The sequence below is a fragment of the Tursiops truncatus genome, chromosome 17 (assembly GCF_011762595.2).
Source record: "Tursiops truncatus isolate mTurTru1 chromosome 17, mTurTru1.mat.Y, whole genome shotgun sequence".
NCBI lineage: Eukaryota > Metazoa > Chordata > Mammalia > Artiodactyla > Delphinidae > Tursiops > Tursiops truncatus.
In genome coordinates this window covers 14469285-14487523 of record NC_047050.1, presented here as the reverse complement: position 1 = coordinate 14487523, position 18239 = coordinate 14469285, and the positions used below count along the sequence as shown (strand labels likewise).

The following is an 18239-nucleotide window of genomic DNA, read 5'->3' as shown; positions in this document are numbered from 1 at the left end:
CCCAAATCTTCGGGGGTATTAAATTTTTCATTAGTGCACCAGAGCTAAATTAGAGAACAAAATATGTTTGGAATTGCCTGGCAAGTTTCCCCTGTAAGGATCCCAAACTAGACGTTTCTATGTCTTCTATCCCCAACTACATGTTTCAAAGGCAGAAAACTTGACAACAGAAAGAATTTTCCAGGTACTATGGGACAACAAAAAATTGTTTTTCCTTACCAACTTCTAGGCCCTTAGGTCTTGGGTTGCACTGCTTATACCCTTGACAGCTCCTGAGCTCCATCAGCTGCATGTGTAGCTGATTCAAAACGCCCCGTTCTATTGTGTGCACGGTATTTGTGAGCTGTGGATGAAGCGGCCAGGACAGTATCTTTAAGCTCACGTTCTGCTTATTCCATTTTCAATAAGCTTCATAAAATGAAAACCTATTGACTTACCTGATAAGGATCAGTATTCATATCAAAATACTCCAAAAAGCCAGTGGCGAACTCACAGAAGAGAAAATTATGCGTGTCGTTAACTGTCCGCAAACACCAGTAGGTGTTATTGTTAGAACTCGTGCAAGCACAGAAAGAGCCCACTGTCGGTAAGAAAGAAAAACAAAACGAAAAGAATGAGAAAACCCAGGAGCCCAGCCATGCCAGCGTTCCCTATCTTTACATTTCGAAGTTCACATTTTCTTTCTTGCACATACTGTGCGTGTAGACGTTAAAAACAACTACATTTCTCCCCCTCGCTATACAAATTTGCTGTGAGATTAGGTGAAGATGCAAAACAACAATGGCAACCTAGGAGGGTGATGATAGGCTGAAGGCGAAGGTGAAGTTTCAGGCTCTTTCGTTTGCTGTCCCCTTAGCTCCGTGGGGCACTGTCTCCAAAACAGGGTGACTGAGTAGAGAATGGGAAGGAAAGTGTCGGAACTCCTACTGATGGTTGTTTTAATTTTTTTTAAAGAGGGAAAAAATGGTTACTTAATAAAAAGAGGGACCCAGTGCCTTAGCTTGCTCTGAATGTCAGATGCTCGCGTGTCACAAATGGTGCCTGGAAAGAGAGGGGATTCTGCAGCGTGGATGGGTTTGGAGGAGGCTTGAGCGCAGCTCAGTGGATTTAAGGAGGTCAAAATTTGTGACCTTGCAGACTCTCTACAACACTTGAACATGAGATGGACTGTTACCATGAACATCTTTTGTACCACGCAGAGGTCCACTGGTTAACTTGTAGAAAGTACGGGAAAGAGAGGTCCAATGAAAGCTTCTGCTACTCCCTCTGCCTGGGGTGCTGCACCCCCAACCCCTGTTCACATGATTCCTTCTCTCCACGCCTCAGGTTTCAGCTTCAATTTCACCTCTTCAGAAAGGCCCTTTATCCCTACCCTCTTTAAAAGGGACCCTTTTAAAAACTTTGATCACTGTTTCCTTCACAGCATTATTACAACTTGTAATTATTTTATTGATTTCATTTACTTTCTTTCTTTACCGCTCTTGGAATATAAGTGTCTTGAGGGCAGAGAAGGAGGTGTGTCTCGCTCATCGTGTGTCTGCCGTGCTCGGCCCAGAGCCTGATGGAGAACAGATCGCCAGCAAGCTCTGTGACCCTCAGATCCCCACGTTCAAAGTTAAAGCTAGGCCTTTAAGAGTTCACTCAGCCTCGAGTATGTAAACATTATGTAAACATAACTGCAAACATAGACCCTGAAATCAAGATACACCAAAACGGAAAGAGAAACAAAAATGATCACAAAGAGGCCCTAGGTCTCCCCAAGGACGGTCTCTGGTTTCCTGGGAGTCTCCAAATCCCAGTTTGAGAAACACTGACCTGGACTTCAAGTGCAAGTCTCCATGCACTTGAAATAAAGCAGAAATGAAATATATTTGGGACAAAATCGTTCATCCATTGATTTAGTTACTTACTGGCAAAGCAGTCTTGCTGGGCCGGAAGTCTGTCAGGGGCTGGGTACTCTGTGAAATATCGTCAGGAGAAAAACCCACGGAGAGCTGGGCATTTTCAAACAAAACGTCAAAATAAAAATTTCTAAAGAAAAACGTAACTTTGGGCAAAATGATTCTAGTTGTCAGTATAGACAATGATATGATGCTTTCATCTAGAATCTTTCTAGATTCCTGGTTTCAAGCTGCTGAATTCCTAGTCTAAGTGACTGGGCACGAGCTGCTGGCTGTCGGGATGGTGGCAGGAAGCGGCAGTTAGATGGGGCAACTCACGGTTCCAGAACGGCGCCGTCTGCCAGTGGTTGTTGTCATGCGTGAAGCAGGTGAGGCCAGGAAGGCTGCACTCCTCACCCTTCCGCTGCCGTTTCTTCTCCTTCCTCTCTTTCTTCCTCCTGCGGTTCTCCTTGAAAAGCTGCAGTTTGCTGTCTACTTCTTGAGCGGCTTCTCTATTCCAATATAAGGGACTTTTTAATGATCAGAAAGCACTTTCTCAAGTCAAAATAGGATTGTTGCTATGAACCGCACACACATATTTAGGCACAAGATAGTAGACACACAATAATAGACGGCCTTACTTTTTCAGAGGGCCTCGAAACACAAAATATAAGCGGCAATATTGAAGACAAACTCATGAAGTGGCAACGCTCTTAGAATTTTACTGAATCTTAACAGGATTGACATTTTCCTCCTATTGACATGCAAACATTGATGGAAATAAATGTCAATGTGAATCAGTAGATCCTGTTGGCCATGCCCTTTGGGCAAGTGGCTTAACTTCCTGGTGGCCCGGTATCTATCAGCCATGAAGTCAATGATTGGTCGGATTAGATGACTTGAATTAGGTTTCTAAAATTCTCTTGACAAATCGTACAAAATAGGTTTGGAAAGAATTAAAAAAAAATTTTTTTTATTATCTTGATCTTTCCATGAAGGGCTCAAATTTTGTTGAGGCTCAAATATTAAATTCCCTTTACACGCACATTTTACGATTATTTTAAAAAGATGTCTTTTTCTTCCAACTTATAGAATTCAACGCAATTGCATGCTGCTCTGCAGAACACACAGACCTAATTCAGCGAGTCCACATCTCCTAATCACTGTCCACAGAAAGCAGTGCATGGAGTACAATCTAGATACCAGCCGATACACCAGCAGAGAGCACACCCGCAATTAGAGCAGAACTTCAAATGATGCCCCCTCCTGGGATTCCAAAAACATCGATTGCCATGGTCCCTTGGCAAGACGTGGGCTTGTTTTCAACTTCTTGAGCTAATGCCCTCCCAGTTGCATCTACTTTTCTTAAGCAGCACCACTTGGAACGCAGGAGCCCCAGCAGCCTTTCAGAAAGGCCCTGCAAAACGTCCTCCACTCCCAGCAAATGTGGCAAAAACAGTTACTTACTTGAATGGGTGAAGGTGGCTCTTTAATTTCTCTTGCTTTTTCACACCTTTCTCTTTGTTGTAATAGCTGCAGGCAAGAAGGTTGAAAAGTGAGTCTTCATAATTGTGCATTTGATCAAACAGTTGATTTATAAAATGGAAGAAAAATACAAGGTAGGCAGTTATTTTGTTGTACGTAACAATCTTTTAAGTAAATGGGACTTTTTAAAAAAGCTTCTGCTTAGGTTTATGACGTGTTTAATTTGACATAAATGGTTTAGATCATTACAATATATGATATCAATTTATTAAGCTTTCTATTGGTAAAAGAGAGAAACGAGCCTACTGTGCATCACTGCAGCTTGTGTGAAAATGAGACCATGGATGGACACACACACACCTCTGTTTATTGCAGCCACACTCCTCAGGTTTCCTTCTCTTTAGATGTCCTCTCACCTCTCTTAAATTCTTAATTTTATCTTGCAAAACCTCAATCTGGAAAACACGCATGTCAACCGCAGCATTTTAAGATCAACATTTTCTATACAAAGCCTCTTTCTTTCCACCCTATTTTCCGTGTTTACAGCTACACAATTACAGCTCTTCATCTGAGGTGATAATTAATTTGGAAACAAGCTGGGCATAGAATATGTCTACCTCTATATTCCAACCGATGTGTTATAATAAACATTAACAGCTGCCTCTTTTATAATTGAATCATTTTGCTCACAGAGATTTCAAGAGGTCACGCTTTTTTCACCTTCTATTTTGTTTTCAGTCAGGAATATCACGGTATCGCTGGAGAAGCAGAAGCAGCTTGTTCTTCTACTCTTCACATAATTATAAAAAAGATGAGTGTACACAGCAGGGCTGGCAAGTGGAGTGCGCTTTTGGAATATACCTTCCAAGTACACGGCCATGGCTCACCTCTTTATCAATGTACGCCTTGTGGTCCTTCCAGGCTCTGGCTGATTGATAAAGTTCTCTCTCACAATGGATTGTATCATTTGGAAGAATAAAGCATCTGCAAAAACCAAGCAAACAACATTAGAAACAGGTTTCTATTCTAATATTAAAAAGCAATTAAAAATAGCCAAGGGAACTTCATTATCCTCTATACCAGAGGTCCCCAACCCCCAGGCCATGGACCAGTAGTGGTCCGCGGCCTGTCAGGATCTGGGTGGCACAGCAGGAGGTGCATGGTGAGCAAGAGAGTGAAGCTTCATCTGCCTCTCCCCATCTCTTCCCATCGCTCGCAACACCGCCTAGACCATCCCCTGCTCCCTCCCCGCCCATGTAGAAAAATTGTCTTCCATGAAACCGGTTCCTGGTGCCAGAAAGGTTGGGGACCGCTGCTCTAACTGTTTAATCTGGATGCAAGCAGTTACCTAGAGCTGAGCTACAGACAAGGATAAGTGGCAATGTTTCCTGGCTACTGGTGAGGACAGAGGATGGTATCAGAGAGACGTCATTCATCACAGAGATCAAGGCAACATTCAATATTCACGCCCCCATGAACAAATATCACCCCCCCCAAAAAACCTCCATTTTTGAAAGCCCCACCAAATACTGTAGGAAAAAAAATGTTCTCACAGTTGTAACGGAAATGGTTGATGTGAAGAAATACAGAGATAGAAGGTGGTTATTCATCCCACTCATTTTGTTACAAAGAGCCTGCCTGAGGTGTCCCATTAAGTTTGAAGCAAAGAAGCCTGCAGCCCCAGGAATGGACAGCAGGTGGGATGGGGGAGCAAATCAACACTGAATGAGAAACAAATCCGGGTCTCAATCTTTTAGCCTCTGGAACCATAACCACTGCGGGCACCAGGAGACCCGTCCCAGAGATAAAGATGCTGGCAGGGCTCACAGCACCCCACCTCCCTAAAGTGATGAAATGAAAGAGAAAACAAAGATCTAGCTAATAAATTCAGAAAGAAAAGATTTCTCTATCAAGAGAGCACACAGATTTTGGAAGGAACTGAAGACCCAGGGCAGTCGGTTAAAGCCGAGGGGAATCTCCTCCCTCCCCATCTCTGTGCCTCTCTGGGATCTGGAGAGGTCAGGTGTTTCTGCATCTCATATCCATCCTCAACCCACGCCATCTTTCTGGAAGCTTCTCCGGGACCCAGAGTCCTCCCTTGGGCTGTGTTTCATTTCTGAGAGCCTCACACTGTAACTGCTCTGAGCTGCAGTGCCCATGCAGCACCGAGAGCCTTTTCAGCCCCGGTAATGTTTTCCATGTGTTTTCTAGACTCCACAAAGGTAAGTGCTTCAGGGCAGAACTCCACTCCTGCTGAGTCAAGATGTGACGGCATCACGCTGGCTAAACGCCCAGCTGATCAGCCTTCATGTGAAACGGACCCAAAGCAAACGTCCAAATCTATGACTGTTTGGACCCCTTGTTGCTTCTTGAACCCCCAGGTATGTATCACATCGGCCAGCTCTGGGAACACCGTGCTGCTGAGTGATATCGCTTTTTGTAAAGGGGCAAAATCGTATGATACGGAGGGATGACTTTGAACTCAATCCCCGCGAACACAAAGCCTTCCTACTTGTGCGTCACTCGGACGGTGGCGGGCAGGCCCACGGCATTGCCGCTGTCGGCCAGCATCGCGTCCCCATCACCGCCGCTGGTGGCCTGGCGGCCTCTGGGCCCTTGGCGACCTTCATCGTGACGCTTGGCAATGTTTCGTGGTCGCAGGACTTGCAGTTCTTCTTCTTCCAGGTTTATGTCATATATTTCGCCTTCAAATTCGACTGACAAGGAGCGTGTCTGCCGGGTATGGACAAATCTGGGCTTGTACTCTGGAAATGAGGGAAGACAGGTTAACACGGATGGCCAGGTGTAGTTTAGGAGGGAAGAAGATGATCGCCAGGCTTGGTGAGCATTTTGGGACGGGGCAAGCAGCACACACTGCATTGCTGAGGGGCACATCATGGTGCAGTGGCCGGCCCAGGGGAATCCACACCGGGAGAGGCAGGCTATGGTCCTGGCTTTGCAAGTGCAGAGCAGTGTGCTGGATGGTGTGTTTCTCTGGGTCTCAGGCCTTTCATCCCTCAAGTGAGGGGGTAGATCCAGGTGATCTCTAAGACCCTTTCCCCTTAGGGCAGGCTGTGAACTTCTACATCAAGTTTTCAAAGTGAACTACAAAGCAGTTCGGATAAAGCTATTAGTAATAGTAATGACTATAATTAGCTTTTGCTATATATTATTCCCATCGTCCTTACCTCTAATGCACAATCATGAAAGACAGGAATTATGACAATAAATCCTCACATTAAAAAATCTATCAGAGTGTCAAAACAGGCTCATGAATTTGTTACCACCTTTATATTACGATGAGAAAACTGAAGCTTTGAATGTTACGTACTTTTGCCAGGTGACGCAGCCAATAGTTGTGGGATCTCAGACTACAACCTATCAGATTCTAAAGATTACAGTCTCCCCACGACACTGGGCTGCTTTCTCAAAATGGTCAAGGCTCCAGACACCTTCTATTTGCACAAATAGTAGAAGATCGCTCTAAGAAAAATTAAATTTTGCAAATGCTTTCATCAGCCAACTGACTAAATGCCTGGCCGATGGACAGTAACGCCAGGGGGAGATGAGTGTGCTCTCTGGTCACCAGAGACCACTGTCAAGGCTCATTGTGGGCTAGATAAGAGCTTTGACATGCACACACTGCTCCCCGCCGATCAGATGCACTCAGGCTCTGCGGGGTGGCCGGTGGGGGGGGGCACTCAGTGGCCTTGTGTGTCCAGCCCGCTGCGAAAGCAGGAAGAAAGGGAGCACATGGGCTGTGAGATCAGAATCATTTCATTCTCTGCAGGATGCAGCTCTCAGAGGAAACGCCCCTGTGCATTGGATCACTGAGAGCGCTCACGAATTCCATCATGACGCAAAAGAAGAGCATTCACTCCCGTTCTCGAACACACAATACTCCACGTGGCTTGAAAAAGTGGCCCCAGACTTCTTGCGCTTGTGCTCCACACGGAAAAGTCAGTGTGTTTTATGGTCAGTGCCTGGGGAGCGACAACTGAACTTCTTGAGAGACAAGAGGCTTCCCCCACCTCCAAGCTGGACACTGTAGTTGGCTTCTGTTAAGGGAGAGGGTCAGGGGTCCTGTCCCTTGTCGTTTTCCCATTTGAAATCTTTGTGTCAATTATTAAACCTGGCATTTTCTCTCAGGAGGAAAATCTCCAAAGTCAATGATTTTCAGCCTCTGGGGTTATTGATTCCTTTACTATTTTGTTGAAAGTTACGGACATCCAGAAACATGTGCATATATACACATAGAATATACTTAAAATTTTGGATAAAATGCTAGAGGCTCATGATCCTATAAAGTTCACCTGTGAAGCCCAGGATAAAAAAGCCTGTTCTAAGAGCTTCCATTGCACTCTAGTGAATGACTTGATTCCCCGGTTTTGGGCATGGAATTTAATTTAATGTATCCTGCTTTCCAAAACCAGTTCAGAAAGGCGTTATCATAGAAATAAGTCACTTTTCACATTACGCCACTAGATGGCACTAGACTCTCACTCTTTTACGGAAGGTGCCGTTTCATAGGAATCTGATAGCTGCCTGAGAAGAGTTTTTATGAAGATGCTAGGCACTGCTTCTCATGCTGAATTCGGCTAGTTTGACCCCGCCAGTCAATAAGAGGAATTAGAAACACATATCATCCTAAAACAGATATGCCGTTTAAAAAAGCATTCATGCTTCTCCTATTAGTTAAATGCACAAGCACTGAAACCTCGGATTTTTCTTTTCTTTCTTTTTTAAGTGTGCACATTTTGTGTCTGCTGCTTTTACTGAATATATTTTCATCCTAAGCTTAATATTCACAAAGCAAAATTTCAAATGACCTCGGCTTTCATATTGTAAACAGAGCTATTATTTGCTTTTAGCCCCAAACCTGTGCATTGATAATATCTAACATGTAGATGGATCAAGATGTTTTTGTCTCCCTAACATCCATTCCCAAAGGCCTTGGGCTGCCATTGAGAGAGTCACGGCGAATGGCTTACTCGGGGTCCCCTGGTTCCTTAGGTACTGCCTCTGACTCTTTCTCTGGCTTCTGCTGGCCCGATAACCGGCATCTCCACAATTGCACTCTTTGTCATTGTCGTGGAAGCTGCGAGAGAAGAGGGGCCTCGTGCTGTGCCGGACGGCAAGCAGGTCACCAGACCCTTTGCACTTGTGAATCCGAAGCTTGCCCGACGCGTCCTCGACACACCGCCACTTCTGCAAAAGCCAACGTGAGAGCAAGTTACCCATCCCGAGTCAGGTGTTCCTGATTAAAGACTGCTGCTTTTGTTTTCAGAACCCTGGCGGCACCCTTAAAAAGAGCCAAGGACAAAAGGCCAGCTTTTCAGTGACCCTGGACTACGTTGACTCCTGTTCTCTTAGGTATTTCCTTCACTGCAGGCAAATACAGATGACCACAAAGTCATGGGAAATCAGAGCTACCTCAATGACACCAGAGCCCAAAAATTGATATATAAATCCTCAGCACCCAGTCTAAACAGAGTCTTGAATGAAACACGTAAAAGCCCTTACTTAACTCACCAAGCCACAGAGCACAGCTGTCAGGGCTGTTTTCACCAGACCCTTCTTTTTCTGGAAAAACAAACGTGGCTGCTTTGTTCTCTGTCCTTGAATTTTCTAATGCGAGCCCGGGAAGAGTGGCACATGAGGAAGACAGAGGTGAGTTTAATCTGAGTCCATCACGGGGCAAGGTGAAGCTCAGACAGCCCAGACATGAGCAGATGTGCCAGGCTTTCTCTGTGCTTTTTCTTATCCTTCTACAAACAGCGCACAGCCAGCAGAACAAGCCGCTCCCTAAAGAGGCAAAGGTTCACCTCCCCGGAGACACGCGTGAGGATCTGGGCCTGGGTTTTCTAGTTCAAGCTTTGTCTCAAGACAGCCATAGAGCTTGCAGGCTAAATTCCGGATGAGTATGCCCCAGGATCGGGTCTCAGTGCCCCCCACCCTGTTTCGTGAGTATCAAACCTGGCTGCAATAACAGCGCTTTGCCTGGGGGTGATTTCATGTGATCCTCTATAACTGACTTAAAGATCTAATAACCTTCCTTTTACTTTTCATTTTCCCCTTTCTCCCTCCCTAAAATGTTAATCTGGCAAATAGGAAGAACGATGCCTTTTATTTTAAATTGATCGTGTTTGTTACAACATGCTACAGTGTGGTATTATCAAACTTGTGTCTTTTTTTCCCTTCCGTGTATGAGTGTCACCTGTGTAAAATTTTTATTGATACTTTTCTTTAAACAGACACATTTCTAAACTGTGGCCAAAGCAATAATATTTGTAAAATTATGCATTTGTTGTGCCAGTTATGTATTTTCTTTCTTTTTTTTTTTTTTTTGCGGTACACGGGCCTCTCACTGTTGTGGCCTCTCCCGTTGCGGAGCACAGGCTCTGGACGCGCAGACTCAGCGGCCATGGCTCACGGGCCCAGCCGCTCTGCAGCATGTGGGATCTTCCCGGACCGGGGCACGAACCCGTGTCCCCTGCATCGGCAGGTGGACCCTCAACCACTGCGCCACCAGGGAAGCCCAGAAAACCTTCCTTAGTTTTATAACCACAATGCATTAAGAGTTTTCTTTTTTCTTTTCTTTTTTTGCCCTGTAAGAGCTGAAGGGACAAGTAGATTCCTGTAGAACACAAAAATATAGGCAAAATTTTTAGTGACTTAGCGTATTTGGATTACAACCTGCATTTTTCCCATTAGCCAAATTCCTTGTTGATTTCCTATGGGATAGAGATGAAGAGAAAGTGTGTTTCTTTCCTGAAGAGTTGAATTTAACCACACGTAAGGTCTGGCATGGTCCTTGGCATGGAGGATGTATCATACAAACTCAAATAGACATACATATATGCATGCACATGTACACACATGCACACACACATATACCCACAAACACCGCATACATACATGTACCTGCACACATTCTTGTATGAAACAGGAGTCACTGACAAAAAAGCCAATTATTTTCTGTACCACGGACTCTCTGAACAAGGCATAGGCCCTATTAGATAGAGTAATTATCTAGAGGCTTTGAAAACCTTCTCACCGGCAAGCATACTAGGAATTTTAATGAAATATAATTACCACACACTGGCCACAGTCATCTTAGTGTCCGATATCATGACAGTTTTTATGGCTGAGCAATCAAACCTGGAAATAGTGGCAACTAAACGGTCATCTTACTTAGAGAGTTTACAGAGGGAGGCGGAGAAAGAGAACTTTTAAAAGAATTGCATGGATATATACACACTACCAAGCGTAAGGCAGATAGCTAGTGGGAAGCAGCCGCATAGCACAGGGAGATCAGCTCCATGCTTTGTGACCACCTAGAGGGGTGGGACAGGGAGGGTGGGAGGGAGGGAGACGCCAGAGGGAAGAGATATGGGAACATATGCATATGTATAACTGATTCACTTTGTTATAAAGCAGAAACTAACACACCATTGTAAAGCAATTATACCCCAATAAAGATGTTAAAAAAAAAAAAAAAGAATTGCTCTGAAACACGTGGCAAGCCATTTACAGGCTCTAAATAATGAGATGACTTTGCATCGCAGAAGAGTTGCCAGAGTCAGATAGAGCCGGAGCTCAGGCGAGGCTAATGCGACGTGGAATCAGCCTCAGAAACGAGCTTCGTTCAGTCAGCGCCCTCCCGAAATACAGACGGCACGCTGCCTCGCTTTCGTCTATGTTTTTGGACTTTCTCGGTAAATCAGTTAATGGTCAGATCCAGTTTTGCCCATCTTCTCCAACCACTCGCTCCTGCAAATTCCTTTTCTGATCTCTGGGACACCATCTCAATCCTCCTCCTGCCTCTCTGACGTCTGAGTCTGTGCTGATAATTTAGCGCACATTTATTCCACAAATATTTCTGTACATCTACTGTGGGCGAGGCGCTCGATAAAACTATTTCAATCATTCCAGAGTTATTATGATTCCATTTTAGCCTTTCCACCTACACTGAAACTTGGGATGAAGGGCAAGGACCAAGTCTCTTACTCCTGAACCGTTCCCTGGAGTTAGCTCAGCGCTGAATCGCTCCATTGAACAATTATGTCTTAGTGTTTTTGACGGATTATATGTAACTTAAGGTAAATCACACCGGATGAGGAAGAGAAGGTTGGCTATTTTGGTTCAAGGAATCATGTGTGCAGCTGCTTGGGTGGAAGCCAACCTAATGAGAAATGTCACATTATCATCACCTATTAAACTCTTACTCGATAGAAGGTACTGGTGTAGAGTGCTTTATGTAAAGATTTATTCATTTAATGTTCACAATAACCCAAAGTGCTACCATAATTCATTTATTGGAGTAGGGTTTTGTAGTAGCGAATATCACCTATATTCTGCCTGGGACTTGGGACGGGCATTTCATACCCATATTGATGTCGCTTAGTGGGAAGGTCTGGACTTTCAAGCCAGAGAAGCCTGGATTTGAATTCTCAGCTCTGTCACATTGCTGTGGGGCCTGGGGCAACTCAGCTACACAATCTAAGTCTCTGCAGGGTCATTTGAGCACTAGAGATAACACACAGGAAGAACCTAGCACACGGCAGGCCATCAACAAAGGTAGCTGCTATTATTCTTATTCTTATGATTGTTACACACAGTTTATTACTTAAAGAATTTGATCTAATGTAAACTTGATGAGAGGCAGCCATTTTTAGTGGAGATAAGTATTGGGTTAGGGATCTGAAGACCTCAGTTTTAATCTTCCTTTGCTGCTAACTCTATGGCCTTGAGCACACTGCAGAATCTCTTTGTTCTTCCAGATTCCACATCTGGTAAAATAATACTTGCTCCTCCTGGCTTTAAGGATATGTCATGAGAATAAATTGCTGAGTGTTTTCAGAGTTCTGAGGAGAAGAGGCACTCCACGAATCCAGAGGACAACTATTAGAATTGGCCTTTAATAAGGCTACCCAATCCTTGGGCAAGTACGGTTCCCTGGCTGTGAACTGTCTTAAATACAGTAATTAGGATTTAGTGGGGAGACTGCGAGCGTCACCCTCCTAACTGTGCGACTTCGGTCAAGTTACTTTCCTGTCTGAAACTCATGTTTACAATGGGCATAATATCTATTTTTTAGAAGAGTTTTCAGGTGTAAAATGCTCCATGTAAAATGCTCAGCATAGTAGGAGATGGTGATAGAACTTTGGTTACTTCCCTTTCCTGAAGTGACCACTACGGCATCATTATAGTTTCTACGTTTTTTTTTTTTTTTTCTTTTTTGCGGTACGCGGGCCTCTCACTGTTGTGGCCTCTCTCATTGCGGAGCATAGGCTCCGGACGTGCAGGCTCAGCGGCCATGGCTCACGGGCCCAGCCGCTCCGCGGCATGGGGGACCTTCCCGGACCGGGGCACGAACCCGTGTCCCCTGCATCGGCAGGCGGACTCTCAACCACTGCGCCACCAGCGAAGCCCAGTTTCTACGTTTTGAACTGTATATATTTCTCAGATTGATTAGGAATGTTCTGTATTCTTATTTAGACCTACTTATACCCATTTTCATGAGGAAGAAAAAAACTTTGGCTACAACTTGTTCGAAGATACACTGCAATGAAAGCTTAATTTTACACACAGGCACACATGCACATTAGTTTTCTATTATTATACGTCTTACTACATGGATTTGGTCCTAATTCGGGTCAAATCATAGTCTCTGAGATGCAACCACAATACAGTAGTTTTCTGATAACCTGATTATCCTTTAAGCCAGTGCCAGCATCATGGAAAGCAGTTACCTGCATGTGTTTAGAATTTTCATCTAGGGTGAGGGTGGGCAAAATGGGCGAAGGGGGTCAAAAGGTACAAATTTCCAGTAATAAAATAAATAAATCCCCGGGAGTGTAATGTACAGCATGGTGACTACAGTTCATAACACTCTATTGCACATTTAAAAGTTGCTAAGAGAATAAACCTTAAAAGTTCTCACTACAAGGAAAAAATATTTGGGATTGACCTATGTACGCTACTGTGTATGAAGTAGATGGCTGGTGAGGGCCTACTGTATAGCACAGGGGGAGGAAAAAAGAAGGTACCATCTGTTTGCAGGACATATATTAAGTTAACCTTACAAATGCATTCCAGGGACTTCCCTGGTGGCATAGTGGTTAAGAATCCCCCTGCCAATGCAGCCCTGGTCCGGGAAGATCCCACATGCCGCGGAGCAACTAGGCCCGTGCGCCACAACTACTGAGCCTGTGCTCTAGAGCCCGCGAGCCACAACTACTGAAGCCCGCGGGCCTAGAGCCCGTGCTCTGCAACAAGAGAAGCCACCACAATGAGAAGCCCGCGCACCGCAACGAAGAGTAGCCCCCGCTCGCTGCAACTAGAGAAAGCCCGTGCACAGCAACGAAGACCCAATGCAGCCAAAAATAAATTTTTAAAAATGCATTCCAATATACATTAGGTGCAGACAAATACTGTTTGATTCCACTTATACGAGGTACCTAGAATAGTCAAATTCATAGTCAGAAAGTACATTGGTAGATACCAGGGGTGGGGGGCGGGTGGGGAGGGGGAGGGGGAGTTAGTGTTTCATGGGGACAGAGTTTCCGTTTAGGAAGGTGGATGATGGTGAGAGTTGCACAACAATGTGAATGTACTTAGTGCCACTGAACTGTACAGTTAAATATGGTTAAAATAGTACGTTTTATATTATGTGATTTTTACCACAATAAAAAAAATTAAAAAAAAATTTTAACTGTGCGGTGATGGATGGTAACTAGATTTAGGGTGGCAATCACGTCACAATATATGCAAATATCGAATCATTAAGTTGTACACCTGAAACTAATATAATGTTATATGTCAATTATGCTTCAATTAAAACAAAGAATTTTCATCTCAACGCTGGGGAATATAAGACCACAGAAGCATCCTTGTTGAAATCACGACTAACTCAAGCTATTGTCAAACTTTCTCACAAATATGAAATAAAGTTGCTTGTGCTGAGATTTATCTCCTGCTTTCTCTGAGATGGGGTAAGATGGGACTGGGGAGGGGAAAGGGGAGAGGGAAAAGCAGAAGAGAGAGAAAATGTTTCCTCCTTTAGATTTTAATGTGAATAACCATTTGTAAAAGTCAGTGTTGGAATGCTGGAAGAAGTATGGTTCTTGCGAATGAGGGAAAGTAAAACTGGTGAACTGACCTTGGCTAACCATCAATAGCTAGTATTTGCTGAGCGCTTGCTATGTGCCAAGGACTACTCCAGCTGCTTGATATATTTAACTCCTATAATCTTTACAGTAACTCCCAGAGGCAGGTACTATTATTACGCCCATTTTACAGATGAAGAAACTGAGGCAGAGTTAGGTTAAGCAACTTGCCCACGGTCACATACCAAGCAAGCAGTGGACCCAGGATGCAATCCCAATGGATGAGGACACCAACACGAAAGGAGAGTGGTTTGGGGCAGAGTGTGAGGCTGCAGGTGGGCCTCGGTTGAGGGAATGGCACCTGGGAAGACAGAGGTGACAACCTACATGCAGGTGAGAATGTTACGTTTACGAGACAGGGCGGGCGTATTGGGAAATGAGAGTAAAAATTAAATAAGGTGGGGCCACATTATGTAGTTGATGGAGAAAGTGTCTGTCCTTAACGTTTGTCTGTTTCTGACTTGTTTGGAACATTATTAAATACGGTTTGATGTTTAACCCTGTGATTTGTATTTTGAAAAATGCAAACAAGCCGAACATCTAGGTAGATGCCCAACTGTTCAGACTCATCCTTCAGTGCAGGCTGAAGATAGGAGGAGGCTTGCCTTCCACGCTGGGCTCCTGTGCAAATGAGAGTTCAGCCAGAGCAAGGCACTGGGGGCTCAATCTTTCTGGCCAGCTTCTCTGGAACCAGAAGAGCCAGGGCAGGGGGAGGTGGGTCAGTGGATGGTTACAAGCCATCCTGTGATCTTAACTAGGGCTCAGTGGGTTTCTGGAAACAGGCAGCCCGTTTCTGGCACACTAACAATTCTAGCCAGAACTTACCGGCAAATGTCTTTTTATTCCTGCTCTGTAGCTGGTCACAAAGGGTCTCAGGGATCCCTGGTCAGAGGGGTAATTTCAGGATGACGACAGAGATCCTGGAGCTAAACCAGCTTACACTCAATGTGCCACATTCTAACTTACTTTGCTTGATGCTGGGGTCCTTTCAGAATTTCAACAGATTTTTTATTCTGTACGGATACCATAGTAGAAAGGCAAACTAAATGACAAAGATGCTGGAATTCAACAACTTTACAAAAGGATATGACATTTGCTTTATAAAAAGAAAACAAGTTGCTTTTTCCTCTTAAATGACAGAGAGTATATAAAATGTACTTCAAAATGGAATGCCCAGGAATTTCTCATTTATGTAACTCCAATTTAAGGAGTCAATATCTGTACCTGGAAGAGGAAAGACAACCCAATCATGCTCACCCAACATGAATGGTTCTCCATCTTGCCTGCTCATAGGAATCATCCGAGAGCTTGAAAAAAAAACCACTGCCACCTGGGTCCCATCCTCAGAGATTCTGATCTAATGTGTCTGGGTTGGGATTCGAACATGGGCATTTCCAAAGCCGCCTAAGTGATTCTAATGTGAGGTCATGGTTGAGAACTGCTACCCAAGATGCTGTGGGGGCTTCAGGGTAGCAAATGCCATTCACAATTTCAAAGAGAAAAATCTACTGTCTTCTATTTTTGCAGAGGCAGCATGTTCTGGGGAAGAAAAGATTGAACATGAAGTGAAGAGATGCAGGTTTTGACACTGGGTTTGTGGCTTAAGTTTTCTGGATCTAAATTTCCTTATTAGGAAAAGAATATCATTCGACTAGAAGACTTCTAAGCCTCCTTCCAACTTTGACATTCTCAGATTCCAGGTCTGTGGTTTGTAACTTTGTTAAAAAATACAGATGCCTTGGCCTCACCTGCAGACATGTTCATCTGACTGGTCTGCAGCGAGGCTGTACGTCAGTGTTTGCGAAAGCTCCCCAGGTGATTCTAATGTGCAGACAGAACTGAGCGTCACTGATCTCTGTTCTCTGTTGAGCCAAAGTCTTCAGACAGAAGTTGAGTTTGTACATGAGTGGGTGCATGTGTGCATACATGCGTGTGTGTGTGTGTGTGTGTGTGCATAGTGTGTACGTAAATACGCTTGGGGGTGCAACGCCAGCTGAGAGGGTGGTGGGAATTCACGTTCAGCCTCGTATTAATTCAGTAACATGGAAATAATGCAAACGCATATGTCCCTGCTGTCTTAATTAGTCCCTGCTGGTTGCTTTGTTCACGTGGTGAAGTGATGCCAACTGTCTGGGATCCTGGCCCATTTTAACTGCCTGTTGGCTTCACAGGAATGAAAACAACAGGTAAGATGGCCTGGAACAATAGTAACACCCAACATCCAATACTTGCACATGCTTTGGAGCTCATCTAGCGCTTTACATATATAATATCACTTCCTTCTCCAAAGACAGAGATCAAGTTTCTTCCTTGAGCTAGAAAACCCAAGACTCAGGAGAAATTAAGCTTTTTGTCCAAGAACACGCAACCAAAAGGTAGTGGATGTCCATATTCTAAGCCAAACCTTTGAACTTCACATTCTTCTTTCCTATTTACTCCACTTCCCGCAACCACGTTGACCCCAAACCATCCTTTGGTGACCAGGCACGGGGGTCTGGTGAGGGGAGGTGCACTGTTTCTTTGGGGAGGAGGAGTGAAGGGAATGGGGCTAATGGTGCTGATTTTTCCTCTGCACCACATAGAGGGTCAAACCAAAAAATGATGGTGCTGCCTGTGAAGGAAGGCCGTTCACTTTGGTTAGAGGAAGGGAAGCAGGGCTCAAGCCATGTGTGAAACCCATGTCAAGGGAAGGAAACCCAAGCAGGTTAGCTCTAGTCTTAGCTGTCGCCTTGTTCCTGAACAATCTCATTACTCTGGACTTTTTTTCTTTTCTTCTAAAAGTCAGTGATATTGTAACTAAAAAGATAATCTTCAAAGTGGAGCCAGATAAAAGAGCAAAAGGCCAAATATAAAGATTTACAGAATACAGCTATGTCAGGTTAGACCGACAGATTTAATAACTGCCTTGAAGAGGCTCAAAATTTTCTCAGTTCTCAGATTCTAAAGCTACGGTTTGAGCGCCACCTATAGAAAGAAATCACCATTGGGAAGAGTCTAATTCTTTGCTCCATTAATTCAGGCACTCCTCAAAGAGATTGCTCTTTGAGAAGTTCTCATATATTTATGAGATAGAATCCAAATTCAGACTGATTAACATAGAAATAAAGCAGCAGAGGAAAATTCCAGGGAGCCAAATGTTAAAGTATTTCATGGGGGCAAAGCGAGTTTAGAAAACTATTAATATAAGAAAGCAAAGTGAAGTGTTTAACATAGTTGGCATTCAGTACATGAGTGAAGAGCTTGTGCCAATAATCTAGTTTATCCTGCATTTGCCCTTGAGGACATATATGAAAATTTCAGCGCAAGCCATATGGATAGGTTTGTAAAACTGTATACTGAAAGGTAGGCCATGTATCTTATTCTCAAAGGGTTATAAGTCTCGCCACTTAAAGGGCTGAAATAGTAAGATCACCTATGTGCATGAGATATATTTAACACTGAATATTTCCAACTCCTGAATAGAAGTAAAGTTAGTCTATTGAGGCTGGCTCATAAAAATCATTTTAGAGCTCCAAAACAATTCTGAGAGTTTAATCATAATAATACTTAGAGCTTCCATAAGAAGGATTTGAAGACTTCAAATTGGAGTATAATGAATAGGTCTAAGCTTCTCCACTAAGCACTTGAAAACTGACTTACCAGAGTGCCATGAAGGCCTGGTTTTATCCCTTCCTTCAAGAGACCTCCCTCCTCACCTCTTTCC

The 18239-nt window shown here is 44.0% G+C and overlaps 1 protein-coding gene across 16 annotated transcripts in view; it reads right to left on the bottom strand.

Moving 5' to 3' along the window:
- Positions 1–18239, bottom strand: part of SULF1 (sulfatase 1) — a 161840-nt gene that overhangs the window by 13209 nt on the left and 130392 nt on the right. For 9 of the 16 annotated variants that reach the window (XM_073794489.1, XM_073794494.1, XM_073794496.1 and 6 more), the window contains 6 exons: positions 8357–8573; positions 5878–6130; positions 4253–4349; positions 3726–3820; positions 3348–3413; positions 2220–2392 (listed from right to left, as the gene is read on the bottom strand). In XM_073794489.1, the coding sequence (XP_073650590.1) occupies positions 2220–2392; positions 3348–3413; positions 3726–3820; positions 4253–4349; positions 5878–6130; positions 8357–8573 (901 nt within the window). Of the gene's footprint in view, positions 1–219; positions 344–437; positions 581–1910; positions 1995–2219; positions 2393–3347; positions 3414–3725; positions 3821–4252; positions 4350–5877; positions 6131–8356; positions 8574–18239 lie in introns of those variants that run through there. The other 7 variants (XM_073794499.1, XM_073794497.1, XM_073794498.1 and 4 more) reach the window with 2 other exon arrangements.